General features: G+C 41.9%; 1 protein-coding gene across 1 annotated transcript; it reads right to left on the bottom strand.

The window, feature by feature from the left end:
• Positions 1-92: 92 nt before the first annotated feature.
• On the bottom strand, positions 93-17,247 carry cdcp1b (CUB domain containing protein 1b). The gene is made up of 13 exons (XM_030413071.1): positions 16,955-17,247; positions 13,689-13,913; positions 12,323-12,652; positions 11,987-12,202; positions 10,887-11,237; positions 9,395-9,610; positions 8,953-9,309; positions 8,412-8,771; positions 7,440-7,637; positions 6,781-7,137; positions 3,958-4,314; positions 3,785-3,866; positions 93-2,467 (listed from the first exon to the last, which is right to left on the bottom strand). Exons 1-13 carry the CDS (start codon positions 17,016-17,018, stop codon positions 1,963-1,965), a joined length of 3,618 nt encoding a protein of 1,205 aa, XP_030268931.1. The 5' UTR covers positions 17,019-17,247; the 3' UTR covers positions 93-1,962.
• Between the last annotated feature and the right edge of the window lie 1,440 nt (positions 17,248-18,687).

Genomic DNA, 18,687 nt, shown 5'->3' with positions numbered 1-18,687 from the left:
AAAAAGTGGTGTCGACCTTCTCGCCAAAAAGCTTGGCAAGAAAGCGTAGACATGAAGGTGAAGTGCGTTTCTCCAAAAATGTCAAACACTGCTCCAAAAAGGCAGAAACGCAGACTTTATTTGAATTCAGCACCTACATCTGAGAGAAATGTGGCACAGCTACGTAAACCTGGCTCCCACGTTTGTTTTTTTCCAGTAAAAACCTCTCCATGGTAAACACTGGCTTCTGCTCCCACACCCTCCTCCTTCACACTGTTTTCCATGGCCAGAGTTCCTGTGGTTGAAACTGTTTTCACCATCCAGAAAGCACAAGAGGACTGTCTCAGCAGGACAGGGGAAAAAAATAGGTGTGACGGCAGAAGTAAACTGTTTCCGCACCACAACACTTTCATAGAATTTATTGGAAAAAAAAACTAAACTAAACTGTATTTACAAAGTAAAGAAAGAACAAATATCTCTAGACGAGTAAACAATTCGGTAAAAACACTTTAAAAAACAGGACCAGAGGTACTTGCACATTTTTTCCTTAGTCCATCTTGCACAGGCACAGAATTAATAAAACTAAACAAATCAAACATTAAAGGCAAAGTTTTACATTTTTGTTGCTTTCTTGCGGTGAGTTGGATGAAAAGATTGATTTCACTCTCATGTTTGAGTGGTACAACCAGCTGGTTAGCTTAGCATAGCTTAGCACAAAGGCTAGAAACAGAGGGAATCGGCTAGCCTGTATCAGCTGACAAATAGCATGAAGCAAATACCTTATATCGAACTTGTTTAATCCAAATCGAATACCAAATATACATATTAAACAAGTTAAAAGGGGTCTATATAAGAATTTGTATTAATTGACATGTATCAGTCACTCTTTATTGGCAATATGTGAGCCGACTGGAATATTGTGTAAAAAATGAGACCTTCTGCGACTCTCAGTTGCCTATACATGAAACATTAAAACATTAAAAAGTGAACTTAAATTATCAACAGAATGTGAATAAACTGAAGCTTTAACAATATAATATCTCAGTATTGTGTTGAAGAGACATGTACTGAAGCTAGAATGCTAACCAGCTAGCCCCAACCTGTCCTAGTCCAAAGCTCTTGTGCTAGCGTTGTAAACGCCAACACTCCCCTGGTCTCCAAGCTCCAAGTTCTGAACCGCTAGCTCCACAGCTACAGTTAGCAGCATATGCTGCCCCTGATTAGTTTATTTGTGAAGGACTCGGGTCTCAGTTTCCGTGACAGTCGACAGCACCTCTCTTTGCGCCGCCAACAGTAGCTAACGTTGGCTTAGAAATGGAGTCCACTGACACAAACATTGACCATCTTCGAGCACAGCACAAAAGTTCCCTTTAAAGAACAGGCGATAATGTCAACGTTGTGTTCACAACTTGTTCCCGCTGCCCCCAACCAGCAAAAATTACCAGCTATTCCAGTTCTAAATTAAGTTAAAGCTAGAAGGGTCATTTAGCTCCAGCTAGCCTAAGATAAGTCTGGCTAGCTTACACTTTCCCATGAGTTATTTCCCATATACACGAACATTTTTAGTCCTTTGCAGGACTATTTTGCAAAGTGTTAATTTGCAAGCTTTAGAAGTTATGACAGATGGATTCTGTTACCCTTTGTTCCAGCGTTTATGCTATGCTAAGCTAATTAGCTGCCGTCTGTAGCCTTATTTTACTGGATAGACATGAGAGAGGAATCTGCTCACCTAACTTTTCACAAGAAAGCAAAAAGGCTTTCTCCCAAAAAGCCAGACTATCTTGAGAGAAGAAGATCACAGCATCTACTCCTGAAGCTTTAGAAATGACTGACGAACACAACAGAAACGTCATAATCAGAGGCTCATCGTACTCGGATTCCCTGAGTGTGATCAACGTTCACATCAGTGCAATCTAGAGATGCTCGGGGCTGTAAAGAGAATTCAGTAACAGCGGTCCAACATGCAGCTACAGCCCTGACCCTCTACAAGTAATCCTCCATTATCAACGGCTGTGGTTCCATGTCGGTAGCAGAGAGTCGGATCGTGTTTATATCCCCTGTGCTCTTGAATGTGTACAGCTCATTATCCACCATCCTGCGGTCCTGGAAGCCGAGACTTTCCTGCCGGTCGATAGGAGTGCGTGGACGGGCCGGATGGAAAGAATCAGACGGGTCCAGGAACGGCTTGTACTGGTCCATCTCGGGCTCATGGTCCGGCTCTTGGATTACAGGCAGGTCTCCATCAGCAGGGCCTGTGAATGTCTGGTAAGAGTCCACCTGCATCCCTTTGTAATTGTCCTGCAGGCTGTTGGCGTAGCTGGAGTCGCCCAGCAGGTGTCCGTACACCATCGTCTCATCGATGGAGTCGTAGACGTGGGATTCGTTGTCCGAGCGAGTTTTGGTGAAGTGCATGTCACCTGGGCGGAAGAAATTCCCCGTACCGATGTAGATGGACGCCTCTTTGTTCTTCTTGTCCTGTTTCTTTTTCCTGTTTAAAAAAAATGAAGACAGACCACAAACAATAAGATAGAGTCAACAAAAGCCTCCACGATACAGACAAATATTATCAGTAGACAAATAAATATCACTTAAGCAGTTCAACAGGTCAAAAGCTTGATACTTTATCACGCTAGAGACCAGAGCCAATATTCACCCAAGTATGGAGACTTATAGACGGCCCAGAATTGACCCCGCTAACTTTAAAGTAATAATCTCAAAGACGTTCATGTGAATAAATATCTGTTATGTCAACATCTGTCGCCGAATGAGATAACACAATGCTGACTGAGCCAGCAGCCGTTGATGAAGGCCTTGCATTTGCTTTTATACCAAAGTCATCGTCTCTGCTAGCATTGAGAGTAAATGGTTAACTGTTAACGGTCATGGTCAATCAAACAAAGAAAAGAACGATAACAGCGGAGGATGAAATAGAGGAAGGAATGGAGTGAACTGGTATGGAGGCGTTGCAAAGCTGACAGCTGACTGATGTCACACAGGCGACACTGGATCTCCGGAAAGCAGTGAGGTCCAAAAACACACCTGTGATTGACCCTTCAAGAAATCTTCAAGCAATCTTAAGTACAAATCCAGGATTAAGAAATTTAGTTGGAAGTTATCTAAAAGTGAGTATATTTTCATGTGAATCCAAATAAATAATTTAAAAAAGGGTATCTAGTGGATTTAAATATGTTTTATTTGATATTAAATTAGGCTTGATTAAATTAAAAAGAGGATTTTTGGGCCTTGGTGGTGATTTGTGCTGAACACCATTCTAGTTTATCATATTAATTCCGTTTAATGTGTTTTAAAGTAATCTTTCATTCATTTTGTCAGTTGCAGCACTCCATATGAAATTCTAAATTTTTTAAAGTTTATTCTAATTGTGCAAATTTGCATTTGTACTCCAAGGTGTTCAGTAGAAAATACCATGTGAAATAACCATTTAGCATATTTGTAATATAATTATGTATAAATTAGGGATGGAACAGGAAGGAAAATGATGCTGCTGCCTATCAAATGTGTGTTTGATAGTTAGACAGCTAAAATATAACCTCAGATAAGATTATTATATATCATGACCCTCAAAAACATGTCTCAGAGGGTGTGTGCTCTCCTCCATCTCACTGCTGAAGCCATTCATCATCTCCTCCTGAACAACCAAAGAGACCTCACAAGAACGTTGATAAATATTCTGAAGTTTGCAAGTAGGAGTAAAATTGAAGGTTTTTAGTTTAAAATGTCATGTTTCTCGACTCAGTTCATCTGAGGCCCGGATGTTAACGTTTTGTTTTCCTGGTGTACTCACTTAGTGACGATGCAAACAACAGCCAGCACTATGAGCATCAGCAAAACGGCTCCTGCTATCCCGAGAGCGATGGCCAGGAGATCTGAAGAGGCGAGAGGAAGACATGACAGAATTAATGATACGGATTGTTTTGTTGTGTACGTGAAAGGTCGAGTTCAGTCCTGCCAGCTTACGGTTCTTCTTCTGCAGAACGATTTTGGCCACGGCACCAAACTGTCCCTCCTCTGGTTTACAGTTGGACATGTTGAAATAGAAGCTCTGCAACACCACCAGCTCGTCCTCCACCTTCTCATCCTCCCTGCGGCTCATTATCTCCTCCTCCTGATCCTGCATCTTCACCGTCATGGCCGTGTGCCTTTCTTCGCATTTGGGCTGGGTGATGTTAGGGAACTGCATGATCGCCTGGTACCCGCTCGGCACAGCGACGATCCAGGAGACGTCGGAGAAAGGCATCATACCCCCAGGCCAGTTTGGGGAGGCCAGCAGGGTCGGGGGCGACAACTTTGGACTGATTCTGTAAATAATTCTCTCTGCAGAGGAGACGGAGATAATACTGAGTGTCAGCACTGCATCCTGTCTACACGTTTAACAGGTGTCTCCAGCATTTGTGGTACAATAGTGCCCCTGTGTGGAACTAAGAACGAAGAAAATGTTCACATTCAAGGAGCTGAAACCAATGCTTTTTTGGGGCATTTTTGCTTTAAAATGGCTTAAAACTGTAATTCAACTATAAGCAGTGGGTGATTTGTTAATTTTTAACAAGGGGGATGGCCCAACGCGAGCATCACCCTGCCCCGACACACCTATGTACACACTCTTAACCATAACTGTGACATTTCTAATTCTACAATTCCATTTCATCCAGTTATCTTCCTTCTCTACCTACTACAATGGTCTTTTTATAACTGAATTAAAGTATTGAGTAAGTACACCTTTAAATTGTATGCAGTGGACTGAGTTTATTCAGGCAGGGTTTTCTCATGTTTCTCACACTTGGAATTTTTTACCATCTAAATTTCTTGAAGGACACTCAATGAACATTGTGCAAAATAGTAGAGCCTGACTGACTTATTTGTTGGCCGATTTTATCTATTTATTATATCTATTTATCCAATATTATCACAGATATATCGGTATCAGCGAATATATTGTCCGATATGAAGACCTTATATTTAAAAACTACAAATACAGAATGGAGAAAGTCACTCCTGCAGGGTGCGTTTCGACGGGGGGGTAAAACAGCTTGGAAATGTAACAGCTACCTCACTAATGGTTAAACTATAAACCAGCACAAAAATGACAATTACCAACATAACATAAGCCACCATGTTCTTAACAGACACACTAAAAACACTCACAAAAAGTAACATTTAGTTTTAGAACATAAATAACAAACTTACTATCAATATTAAACTGTCAGAAAAAACTAATATCTGAAAAAAATTAAACATTACTGAAAATAAACATGTGCGTCTGCTACAGGTTTTATTCCGCCCTCTGCACGGCATCATAACAGGAACGTTTTAGAAGCGGAGTCTTTTGCCTGCCAGACTTTGTTGATCTGGTAATTTTTCGTTTTTATACAGTCGGGAGTCTGCACAGAGTGTTTTATTTTGAAAACTGGCTGGATACTCTATGCCGTTTCCATGTCTCTGACTTCCTGTTGGCGCGATCTGCTCTGTGCAGCTTGTTGCGGCTTTCATCAAAAATAAACCGGGCAGCTGGATCGCAAAGCAGCCGTGCCCGGCTTGACTCCACTGTGCGTCAGAGCTGATCGCGGCCACTTGTGATTTTAGCACACTATCTGCTACTAGTGGATGGAGACTGATGTCAGGTTAACGAGGGGGATGCTTTTTGGTAATTTTGCTGACAAGGGGGATGGCATCCCCCCTCAAATCGCCTACTGACTATAAGGAATGTTGCTGGTTAATTTTGTACTGATGGATTAATCAATTAAATGTGCGATACCTTCATCTTTGGCTATTATAACGTCAAATATCTATATAAACAATATCATCATATCCTTCTCCATCTCATCCACAGTGCTTCTACTACTTCGATTTCCTACATTACCCAGAATGCCATGTCAACAAAACACTCAAACATGTCTAAACTTGTTGTATTTAGTTGTTGTTGAAGTGTTGAGGAAGATTTTCGAAGCAGTTCAGCTTCATTTTTGTGGTTTAACTGCAAGCAGCACTAACAAATAACAAAAAAGCTTTGACTTTAAAACACTGACATGCCATTGTCTTATAAAGTGGATATGATTAACATGTTAGCGAACCGTCCCTTATTCAAACATTCGGCACATACAGGGAATTAAGTCATTCATTCGGAGTTGTGTTTCTGTCAATCTGATGAAGTAATTCCAATGTTCAATCTGTTTTTTTTTTTTAGCTCGGCTTTTTTTAGCTTGGTCTGAATTAACTCTTGAGATAAATGGCTCTTAAGCTGCTTAATCAAGTTCCCAGTCAAGTTTAATTTGCTTACAAGACACTACATGGCTCAGCCCCAGCTTATATTTCTGGTCATGTGTGGGCACCTGACAATTGAGGGTTACAACCGCCTTTCCGAAACCCCGCTGTTCCGAACATAGACTTCAATTCATCGTAATGGCGGGGTTTCCCTCTTTTTTCAAAGACCCCGCTATTCCGAAAAGTCTATTGTGGAAACCCCTCCATTCCGAAACCCCCCCACTCCGAACTAACCCTTACCTTAACCCACTTCAGAAATGTGTGGGCGGCTGGAAGTGGGGATGTCAGCACCACGGATAGCGGTGTTTAATTTCGGAACAGCGGTGTTTTGGGGGGAGGGTCGGAACAGCGGTGTGTTGGAGTGGGCGGGTTTTGGAATGGAGGGGTGTCGCAATGGAGGTTTGTCGGAATGTCACGGCGTCCCCACAATTGAGATCCACTCAAATGTATTAAAATCTGAGAAAAGCTGTAAAACTAATAATTTAATCACTGATCGATAGCTGCAGTATATTCATGTCTTACCTCGGATCTCCTGACTGAAGCTGACATTGAGAAAAGTCTCCAGGTTTTTCTTGAAGTTCCTGTTTAATGCCGTGACGGAGACGTTGGCGTGGACCTGAACCTTCTCGATGACTCCGTTGGTGCAGAACTCTCCGAGAGAAGACCCGCCGTCCTCCGACACGAGCAGGGAGGAGGACTTGGTGCACTCCTGGCCGGGCAGGGACTGCTGGAGACCCCTTGAGGTCGACCGCAGATCTATGGTGCTGTCCTGAGGGATGGTGATGTGCCAGGTGAAGCTGTGGAGCGGCATCGGGAGGGAGAAATCCAGTTTGGGCACGGCGAGGACGGTCGGAGAGCAAGACTCCAGATTTTGGCAGGCTGTTGTGAAAAAGCACAGACAGGATTAAGAGAATAAACTACAGGAACAGCTAATGTGGTACTTTCAGAAGACATGTACAGTAATTAAAGGTTTGTTTAGCCTTAAAATAGTTGTTTGACCTTTTTAAAATGCTTTGAGTCTTTATGCTAAGCTAACTGGCCCCAGCTTCATATTTGACAATGGCCTCAATCTTCTCATCTCACTCTCTGCAAAATAGCTAATTTTCTTTTCCCAAAATATTAAGACTTAAAAGACAATTTATACTTTGCCCTTGACAACAAAAAAGATACAAACATCTTACCAATCAGTTGGCTGGCGGTCAGGCGCACGTCTTCATTCGGACAGTCGAGGAAGGAGAGGCTGGCTTTACTGCCTGCGGCCACGATTATCTTCTCTTCGACCTTCGAGTCGATGCTCATCTCACAGTACGGATCAGTGCCCACTTTCTGGATCTGCAGGGAGACCGCCTGGTGTTTGGTGAGGTCCACTGTACACAGAACTGAAAGGGAAGACGATATTTTGGTGTTTAGGAAGAAGAAGAGATTTAATCTGTCTGCTGTAGACAACAAAAAAAAGAGATTTTTAACCTCTTTTGCAAACTCTGACCGTTCTCAACAATTAATTTTAGCAGTAAATGACATGTCCTGGCTCTTTTCCTGGCACAGAAACTCATTATTAAAGCCTTTTTTGTACCTTAATACTACATTTTAAATAGTTACATCAAAACACAATAATATAAATAATAACAGTTGTGCTTTTTAAGCCAAAAGACCCAAATTTCTCAGATTCAAGCTTTTAAAAAAGTGAATTTGTTGCATTTTTTGTCAAATTTACTGATTAACTGAACATCTTAGGGTTTTGGACTACTGACTGAATATAATATAAGGATGCCATCTTGGTCTTTTACAGTAATTCATACATTCATACACTGGTGCTGGTGGCCAACCAGCACATCAGGAGCCGTTTGGGGTTCAGTATCTTGCCCAAGGACACTTTGACATGCAGACCAGGGGTATCGAACCAGCAGCATTCCGATAACAAGACGCTGGCTCTAGCCCTGAGCCACAGCCGCCCCTATATGATGATATTTGATGGCTATTTTCACTATTTTCTGCCTATTCTACTAATTGTTATACAAAGAAATCTTAACAAGCTTGAAATGTTTGTTTAAAATGGTTCATTAGAACTCAAATTAAGCCTGCTTGGATCTGCTTAGGAAAAACAAGGGTCAGTAAAAATTTTAAAAACTGCTCTTCGTGTTTTAAGACTGTACCTGGATGACCGCTCCTCATCAGAGAGACTTTGTATTTCAGGGAGAGTCCTTCCAGCGTCCTGTTGGTCTGACAGTTCTTCAGCACCATGCTGAAGTCGCCCTGCTGATGCGCCGGCTGAGGATCCGTCAGAGTGCGCCTTGTCACCTTCTTGTCCTTTTTCTGATACTCCACCTCCACGCTACCGTTGAGGCACTCTGGAGCCGTGTGGTCACTGAATTGCACCGTGTAGTTGTGCATGCCGGGCACCGTGAAGTCCCACCGCATCTGCTGGTTATCAGGAAAGTCACGGGGATAGTTTGCCGAGATGAAGTCTGTGCTGGAGACACCTCGTGGTAGGGTGACTTTCACAATGGCCACCACTGGAGATAAACAAGGAGAGAATATCGAGGTTTGAACATGCAAAGGAAGTAATTTATAATCCTTAAAATAAACCTTGAGAGGAGATTTTGTCATTTTGATCCTGTACAAGAACGTTTTCGGAAGTTTAGGTATAAATTTGTCTCTCTACAACTGATGTTTTTCTTTTGGTTTCCGACTTACTGCTGGTCTCAGGCCCAACATGAAGTTTGAAGTCAACGGGATCCAGCGTCCGGTCCCCAGGCACCTGTAGAGACACGCGGCCCTTGTAGCGAGCCAGGATGGTCGTCACAGTTCCTCCTTTGCAAAAGGTGCCGATGTTCGCTGGCCCCGTGCGCAGATACGTGACAAGGGAGTACGTATGCCCATCTGGACAGGTGTCCCCGTTGGGAATCTGCCGCATTCCCGGTTCTGGGAAGTCCAGCTGGAAGGCACGAGTGGAGACGACTTTCAGATCCCAGGTGAAGGTGCGATTGAAGTCTGGGAACAGCGAGGACTCGGCCTGAACAATGTTCCCTGAACAGGAAGTCTCTGTGCAGTCTGGAATTTGTAGAGAAGAGCATGTAGGTGATTTGTGTTTTTAAAGTGGTGTGTGTGAACATGAAATTCTTTTTGAGATTCACACCAATTTCTCTGTTGATCTCCACGTTGAAGACATCCTGAGGTTGAGGACAGGTAAACTCTACGGAGGTGTTGGTAGGATCTTTCAGCCTGAGGATTTTTGGGTGACATATCTGCTTGGGCTCCTTGTCTCGACACACGCTGCAGTCTGGCTCGTCGGTCTGCCTGCTGATGGTGATGATGGTTTTAGGATCGGGGGTCACGGACATCATTCTGCCACCTAAAGAGGAAAGTGGTGAGATACTGATCACAACCACAGAGCAAAGAATTCTCAGCACAATGACTTCTTGAATTAAATGAATAAAGAGAGATTGTGTATTTCACTTTTGTAAGTATGAATGCACAAACATTACATGGTTTGTGACACGGTAACTGAATCATTTTCGACGTTAACTCTTTAAACTACATATATACAGTGTGCGTTAAACTAATGTGCTAAAGTAAACACTCTGCCTGTAGCATGCTGAAGTTAGCATTTAATTTGAAGTACAGCCTCACAGGGCTACTAGCTTCATTTTGTTCTTGAAACTGCTGCAATGATACTTCATGATATTCCCTCATTATTTTATGTACATACATTCTATAAAATATATTGTTTCATTTCATCTTTGGGTTGGCTTTTTCATAATGTGTCCAGGAACGACACATGAAGTTAACTATGCTCTTCTTTTCTTCTGTTGATCAATGATCATCGTTCCCAGCTGTCAAATTAAACCAAAAACAAATCCTCTGATAGTCATTAAATTCAAGTTTCACACACCTTTGCCCATAGAATGAGATTAAATCTCCTGTGCGCTTTTTTAGCCATGCTAGCTGTCTGTTTGTCCACCATTTTGGTAAAGAGTAGTCTGAAATACTGAAAAATCCGTATTTGTTATTAAACTATTAAAGTAACCATCAGCAATTGATGCAAACACATTAAACTACACATATACAGTAAATGAGTAAAACTTGTGGATGTATTAATGACTAACTAAGGTTGTGAACGTAGTAAAACATTCTGCAAGCTAATTGTTAGCATGCAGAAGTTAGCATTTAGCTTCAGGGTGAGTACAGCCTCAGGGAGCTGTTAGCATTGGATGTAGGCTCTTCACTTTGTTATTAAACTGCTGTAATTATACTTCCTGAAATACACTTTTATGCTATGTACACACACTTCATAAGATGTCATATTTTCATGTTTAGGGTGTGGTTTTTAAACATTTGGCCAGGGACAACACATGAAAGTTTCTTGCTAACTTGCTATGCTAACTCCAGCTCATTAAGGTTATCGAGCATTGTCTCTGTGAAATAAAGCTAAAAACAAAGTCTGAGAAAGACACTAAATTGAAGTTTTAGTCACCTAACTGTACCCAAACACGGTGGTCTACACTATTATGAAAACTGTTTCGCCAACGTAATGTCAGGTATATTTAATGACGCATGTTTGTGTCAATTTAAAGGTTGTAACTTCGTTTTATATGACTTTGTATTTGACATGTTGTTCTGGCACTTGCCTCTTGGTGCTGCCTTGACGGTGAATAATGACGGGTCCAGTTCTCCGTCTTTGGGCACGTCTACAGTCACAGTTGTCGTCGCCCCGAGCAGATCCAGCTGAGAAACTGTCCTGCCCTTGCAGTAACTGTTGGTTTTGACCTTTCCGTCTCTTTTTGTTGTACTCACTGAGTACTGGTGGCCATCTTGGCAACTTTCTGCTCCGGTTATCTCCTTTAATCCACCAGGGAAGTCCAGAGTTAACACGGTCCTGTCTGGGACACTGATGTCCCATGTTAGGGACCTTTTAAAGTCCTTGAAGAGTTCAGGATCGACTTCTCCGGCAGCAGGAGTGCACAAGGCCGTGGTGCATCCTGAGAGACAAAAATGATAAATGTTTCAATAAGTATGAAGTTTTTTTTACTACCGAGGAAATACACAACTTCTTCATCTATTCAAAAAAAACAAAAAAACAACATATATATTTGAACATATTCAAAGACACTAATGCATAACTATTATAATTACTATATTAAAGATAAATAAAATCATAAAAATGTGTCTGAAATAAATAAATACATAAATGATGGCATAAATAAAATATATATATATATATATATATATATATATATATATATATATATATATATATATATATATATATATATATATATATATATATATATATATATATATATATATATATATATATATATATATATATATATATATATATATATATATATATACACATTCCTCTTTACTTCAGGATACTTCAAATCCTAACATGAAATTGATTGTTCTGTATATTAAAATGTACATATTTCTTAAAATATATTTTTCAACATTTCTGGTGTAGAAATTTATTAATCAAAAATAAATAACGAAGAAACATTAATTTCTGTCTTCATTTGTATCGGTTTGTGCATGAATTACGTATTCTATCCATTTATTTCATATTAAATGTTTTAATTGAAGTTACAAAATATAATTTCTGTAAGCCTTCTTAATTCTGCATATACATATAGTAGTATTTATTCCATTCTAATTAATGAATGTCATTCTTTCTCTTCCATCATATATATGTATTATGTATGATAGCATATATAAAAACAGCTCTTACCTATCTTCTTGTTCATCTTCATGCTGTACATGTCCTGGGGTTTGGGGCAGCTGAACTCCAGTGAGAGTTTATCAACGTTCGTCAGGGTCTTTTCCGTCGGGCTACAGTTGGGAGTGGATCCATCCGGAGAGCACACTTCACATTCTGGTTTGCCAGGATTACGGCTAACCACCACCGTCGTGCTGGAATCAACACTTACAACCATTGTTCGGCCCTCTGAAGGAGTAAAAAGGAACGAGTGAAACACAGAGGATTTTTGAGCTTCCACCGGCTACTGTAAACCCATCTTTAGGTTTATGCTCAGGCTTTCTTAAAAGAGTTTCAATATTTTCTTACTTATTGGTCCAGCGGAGGCTTGGAACAACACAGGCTCAACTGCAGCGTTTGGTTTAACTTGTAGAGAAATGACAGCTTTGTCCGGCAGGTCCAAAGTCGTCACAGAACCGCCTCGACAGTACCGAGTCTGGTCTTTGCCGTTTGCGACAAAATACTGAAATCCATTCGAGCATGGCTGTGTGGTCTCCAACAGTCCTTCTCCGAGGATGTTCAGACTCACGACTATCTTCTCTGGTGCCGTCAGCTCCCAGGTGAAGGTTCTGGTGAACTCGGTGAGGATGGAGGGTTGAGTATCTCCGGTTGTAGGGCTGCAGGCGTTCTTAGTGCACTCTGGGTGACAATTAAAGACAAGAGAAGATGCTCAGATTGGTTTAAACATTTCATCTCTCCTGAGGATGCATGGCAAATCCATCCCGACCCGACCTGTTTACCTCATGGATGTTCTTGACATCATGTAAAACTTTAATTATATTAATGGGACCTTGCAAAAGTCCTGTAAGCTGTACTCCAAATACTTTTTTAGATGTAATATTTTTTTGCAGTTCTCTGTATGTGTATTCGAAGGCTCACCAACTGATTATTTTACACTGGATTGCGTTGAAATCTGTACCGAATATCCAAGACACCCCGGGGATACTCTGAAACATGGATTCATTTTGCAATTTGTTGCAGAATGTTTGTCGAAATCAAATTCATGAGGATAACTCTTTTTTTAACCCAATGAAAGCATCTTTAATTCTAATGTTCACTACTTTGCAATTTGTTCCAACAAAATCTTGATTCTCTTTAGTATTCATTTGTTTTTTCTATATAAAAAAATTGGGTGCCGGAACTCATTTTGACTTTATATTTTCTGGAGGAGGATAATCTCACTTGGGAAAGAAGAAAAAAAAAATGATGAAAGCGTTGATATTCTGCCCATATGAATAAAAAATTCAACAATGTTCCATTAACTCCATCATTTAATAATGTTTTGAAACACTTTTCACCGGCTGTAATGTTATATTTAGTGGTTTTTGCTTGATACCTGTAATGTTGCTCTCAGAGTCTGGACAAAAAAAACTCTTTAGCACTTTTAATATTAAACAATTTCAAAACTTTTTCTGCTTAATTAAAGCACACGGGAGCTGTACATTCAGTTTTCATATTAACATTTGATGCATCGTTAAGTTGCGTTAAGAAGAGTGATTATGAGGTAGAGTCGCCTTTCAGAATAGACTGTGGCTTTAATCCAAAGGGTTCGAGAACAGCAAACCATTTGTGCACAAAATTGGGTTCACACAGAGAATAATCCTTTATTTGCTGGCATGTTCAAAGTAAAACAAAACAATTGCTGGAAAACTCTGAATGCGGTCAGTTAACTCACCAACGGAGCGAGTAATCACCACCGCGTATGCCTGCTCAATCGGCTGGGAGCAGTTGAACAGCAGTTTGACCTCCTCATCGGGTACCAGGGACAGAGAGGAGGTGCAGGACGTCTCCGTGTCGTTCACCCCGCTCACTGTGCACACGGCGCACTGATCCACAGGCAGCTCGGTGGACACCTTCACCGTCGAGCCTGCGTCTGGTCGGACCGACTTCTGCAGGCATTCTGAGGGGAAACGGATCAGAGGCGGTGAGATGGGAAAGTTCAGTTATATCTGCTCATCAGTTGCTAATTGGAGCATGCTGAGACACATTTTCATATTTGGACTCGAGTCTTTGGATATTGCACAAACGCTCGCTCTCATAAACTGAAAGTGGAACAAACAGAAAAGAAATCTACAACAGGATAATTATGTCTGTGACCTCTAATGTCCAACTCTCCTGTACAACAATTCAAGGTACCAGCGCAGCACCTCTGTAATGTTCAGGTAACAGAGGGAACAAAGCACACACACACACACACACACACACACACACACACACACACACACACACACACACACACACACACACACACACACACACACACACACACACACACACACACACAACAACATCTGACAGTTTGCTGTTGGTGCTCGAGCAAACAGAGTGGGTCAAGGCACACCTATTCCCATGTAGTTTAGTGATAAACCAAAAGCAAATGTATTGACTTTTCATTGTTGTGCGTCATCCGAGTGGTAAGTAAAGAGAGGAACTCGAGGGGAGACAGTTTTTAAAAAGCTGATATCTGACCCTTCAGTGGAAAGCACAAACTTCCCCTGTACTGCAGCCTTATCATTTTACACACAGAGATGACGATGCTGTTTGAGTTTCACCTGTAATTTTATACACCAGCAGCTGAGATCACATTATAATGCAGCTTCGGTTTCTACATTTCCCCTCCCCCCCCCCCCCGTTTCGGTCCTGACTGTGGTTCCAGTGCAACCGGAACAGCTTAAAGCATGGCCTTTACTATTTGAATACTGATAATAACTTAATGCAAATATATGGATATCTGTGTAAATGTCAGTTAAGTAAAACAGATTGCAGGACAGAAATGGCAACTTAGGTCTGAGGTCGTGTAGAAACAGTGTCTCCATTACACAGCTTGTCCACCAAAGTTCACCAACAAATTCATTTTTAAATCAAAACAATGCAAGTTCCTTGGTCACAATTAAACATTTATCAAATCTAATAGATGAATCTTATGAGTTTATGTTAATTAATTAAGACAATACATGATTATCAGATCAAAAATTAACAACGGAACTTCAAATTATAATCAGGGAGTCCCTAACGAAGGCTTATTGCCATGGCAATAAAGACATTTTAATAGCTTAATAGTTTAATAGAGACTGCCTTGAAGTTTCCTTGTGATTTTTTCCTCTCTCACAGTCCAGGCACAGCTCCAACACTTATATTTTTTGGTACAGTAATCAGATGTTTTACATATCAGAAGCTCTACAGTTCGCCATATAAAGGCTATGATTAAAATAAAAAAATTCCAGAGCCATTTGTGTAACTTTCCTGCAATACGTCTGGACAAAGAGGGCACTCCCAAATCAGATGCATGAATCATGTCTTTTGCAACATGCATTCAAAAAGGTGCAATATGTCAGAACCAGGCTTTCAGTGACAAAGCTGTGTTGTTTAAAGCTTTACTTTGAGAAATGAAACACATTTTTCTACCATAAACATATCTTCTTTCAAAATTGTTAGTTTAAAACATTGAGAAACTCAAATCATTAAAAGAATGTGAAGAAACAGCAGTTACATGATGTAAAGGACGTCTATGTATTGTGCTGCAGGGACGCCGGCATGCTAACCAGCTAGCCCCTCTCTTGTAATTTCACTACGACTGTAGGCGGCGATAATCCGATGGAAAACAACACCAACACTCCCCCTGTGCTCCCTCAGCAGAGTCAGCTAATATCACCACTAGCTGCACTGCTAACTGAGCTAACCAAAGCATGTTACATTCAAATCTGGATGCAGCTAGCGGTGCTTCTGTTGTCAAACCTCTAGAGCATGTGTACAAGAGATTTCTTATTTAGCCAACTTCTGTTTTAGCGCCCGGCTAACTTGAATATAGATAAATGATTGAATCTTTAAGAGCTTCCAGACTCGGCAAATTTTATCGGACCAAATGGCTCAAATCATGAAAAGAAACGTATCCACTCTATAACAGAAGCTTCTTTCTCCATGTAAGCTTATGTTAAAATAGTCTTTTTTGGGCCGCAGTGCATCACGTGACCTAATTAAACAGTTTTGCTACTATGAAAGTTGGCTTTAAGGCCTGGCGCTCTTCCTGGGGGCTTGGGGCTAACTAGCTAACGGCAGCCACAGATAGCAGCAGTTAGCGGTCGCTCTGACTATAAATACCGCCCCCTGTTTGTTTGGAGTATAAATTCAACAGGTGGCCAATTCTGTGATTGCACCTTTAGCTCTGGTGGCAGTTTTCTTGCTGCAGTGACGTGAAGGTTGAAATGAAAACACTTCTTTTAAACGCAGGTGTGTCCAAACGTTGCAGCACCTTCACCTAGCGGTGGCCTAGAGGGCCCTTTGTGACAGTAAACAAAAGGGTGTGTTTAGGGTGTCACAGGGTTCAAACAGACAGGAGACATTATAAAGGTTCATTCCCAACAAAGATTAGAAAAAGGGAATGAATTCAGAAACTGCTGCTGGTGACTTATCCTGCAGGATATGAATCAAGTGAGTGGAGGAGAAAAAAAAAGAAAGAAAGAAAAAAACATGATGAAACGCCCGCCAGATTCATAGTTCATCATCAGCAGATTGCTGGTCAATCATTAATGAAGCCATGATGGATTTATGGCTCCAGGAAGCTCCATAAATGCCTCATAAAGCTTTTTTGAAAATGGAGGTCTAGAAGTCACGGTGTGCGCTTCAGCCTCTTTATCTCCACTGTCGACACAATCCATCATGTTCAACGTGTTGACTTAAAGTCCTCCATTAGCTTTTCAGAAGTTGCTCTCTTCATCCTGACTGCGTTTGCATCGGGGGGGGGGGTTTCGTCTGAGCACGTTTTACAACAACAGACATCTTCAGTTTGACCCAATTGGCACAGAAAGTCGAAATGACGCCACGACTGAACAAAATATGTTTTGTGATTATTTTAGCACGACTAAAGCGACGAGGTTAAAGAGAATACATGCACATAAAGGCTTCACCGAACAACAAACGAGCTGAAGCAGATTGTTTTCCCACCTGATGAGTCGAGGAGCGTCAGGAGGAGAAGTCCCAGGAGCGCGCAGGTGACGCACAGACGCATTGTTCGCGTTCGAGTGTTTTTCTGTTTTAAAAAAAAAAAACGCTGAAGAAGAAATTTTTAAAAGCCGTGCGTGTCTCTCAGAAACACAGCTGCATTTTTCATTCACTTTTACAGCACAAACAGCGACGGCGCTGACGGCCACTTCCTGCTCTGCGCGCCGGAGCGGAGGGCGTGGTCCTCAGGTACGTTACGGTTACCTGCCCGAACTTGACAGGTGAGGCGGAGGAGGAGGAGGTGGAGGCCCCTGATGTTACAACCTTTCTGCAGAGCTCATCCATGCAGTCTTATGATAAGAGTCCTTGTGTGACTTCCCCTCACTGTGTGGCACAATGGCTGCCCTATTTATAAGCAGCCAAACATGCCAGGGATTGTTGGCACGGTGCTGTGTATCCCCAAAATGAGGCGGAGGAAGGGTGTGGAGGCAGCTCAGAGTTGATTCAACACCCCCAAATTAAACCCCAAAATCCCCCCTGATGTTATAGACATATGAGGGGCGATTAAAGATGTTAAATAGCAAAGTTAAAGGAGCAACATGTGCATGTTTTCCACCATGTTTGGTGTCTTTACTCCCGGAGCAACACTCCCATGTTGCGGAGGCTCCCTCCTCCTGCCTCCACACGCCTCATGAGGAAGACATTCCTGCACAGAAACATACCCGAGGGCATCACACACACACCTGAATTACGCTTCTGAAACACTTCAGCGGCTCATCGCCTCACAGATTTTACCACAGCACGCTTCAAAAATTGACATTCGACCCAATTAGAGGCCAATTTCTCGCCTGAGCCTCAAACTTTACTCAAAAACTGAACAATTAAAAAAAAAAAAAAGGGGGACATTTGTCGTTTGTGAGAACACTCCAACCCCCCACCAAAAAAACTCGAGCTCACACACACACCTGTACAGTCAGACACAAGTGACAGGAGTGTGTTTTTGTTGGTTGGAACCAGTCTGACAGCTTTGCAGAGTGGGCGGTGTGGTGCGGAGCTCAGACAGCTTCACCGGGGCCTCAACAAGGGGACCTCAGTGCAGAACCAGCAGCTGTCACACTTCATCCCCCCCTCCTCCATCCCCTCCATCCCCTCCCGTGTCGCTGTGGACCGGCAACAGCGCACCAGCATGTGTGCCGTGGAGTTTCCTGGTGCCGCTTCTGAAGCTGTCTGTGCGCTGTAAGCAAGCGTTGGAGACATGAAATGTTGTGTAACCTGTCAAAAGGTGTTACGACAACTTGTTTTGTGTTTATGATCGACTAATGGGATTGTGAAATGCTCAGTCAGACATCCGGAGCATCCAAGGGAATTCTTTTCACTGTCGTCATCATCGTTGGCCTGTATGTCTCTTTCCTGGTCGTCTTCTTTACAGAATAGTGTGCTGTGGCTACAAATACGAGGTGTAAATAAGAGAAAGAATCGTGAAAAAAGGAAATAATTAATCAAAAGGCAACACAGGCAACCTTTTATTCTGATGAAACATGTGTTTCCAGCTGTTCCTCAGACTTCTGGGTCAGGAGTTACAAAACTCGGAGCCTCAGCAGTCCACATGAGGGCAGTAACACAAGATATATGAGCAACGTCGGGTTGTGATCCAGTTTTGAGGGCTCTTTGTTGTACAATATTTTGAACATGCGCAGGCAGATTGATACAGATGACACTCGCTCCAGTCAACTCCA

The sequence above is a fragment of the Sparus aurata genome, chromosome 3, assembly GCF_900880675.1.
Source record: "Sparus aurata chromosome 3, fSpaAur1.1, whole genome shotgun sequence".
Taxonomy (NCBI): Eukaryota; Metazoa; Chordata; class Actinopteri; order Spariformes; family Sparidae; genus Sparus; species Sparus aurata.
This window is presented reverse-complemented; position numbering and strand designations above follow the sequence as displayed.

Coding starts and splice junctions, on each gene's coding strand:
- cdcp1b (XM_030413071.1), bottom strand. CDS start 17,018: ATGCGTCTGTGCGTCACCTGCGCGCTCCTGGGACTTCTCCTCCTGACG. Junction 12,203..12,322: donor AGCCTCCGCTGGACCAATAA/GTAAGAAAATAT, acceptor TTACTCCTTCAG/AGGGCCGAACAATGGTTGTA. Junction 2,468..3,784: donor GTTGTTTGCATCGTCACTAA/GTGAGTACACCA, acceptor TTTTTTAAACAG/GAAAAAGAAACAGGACAAGA.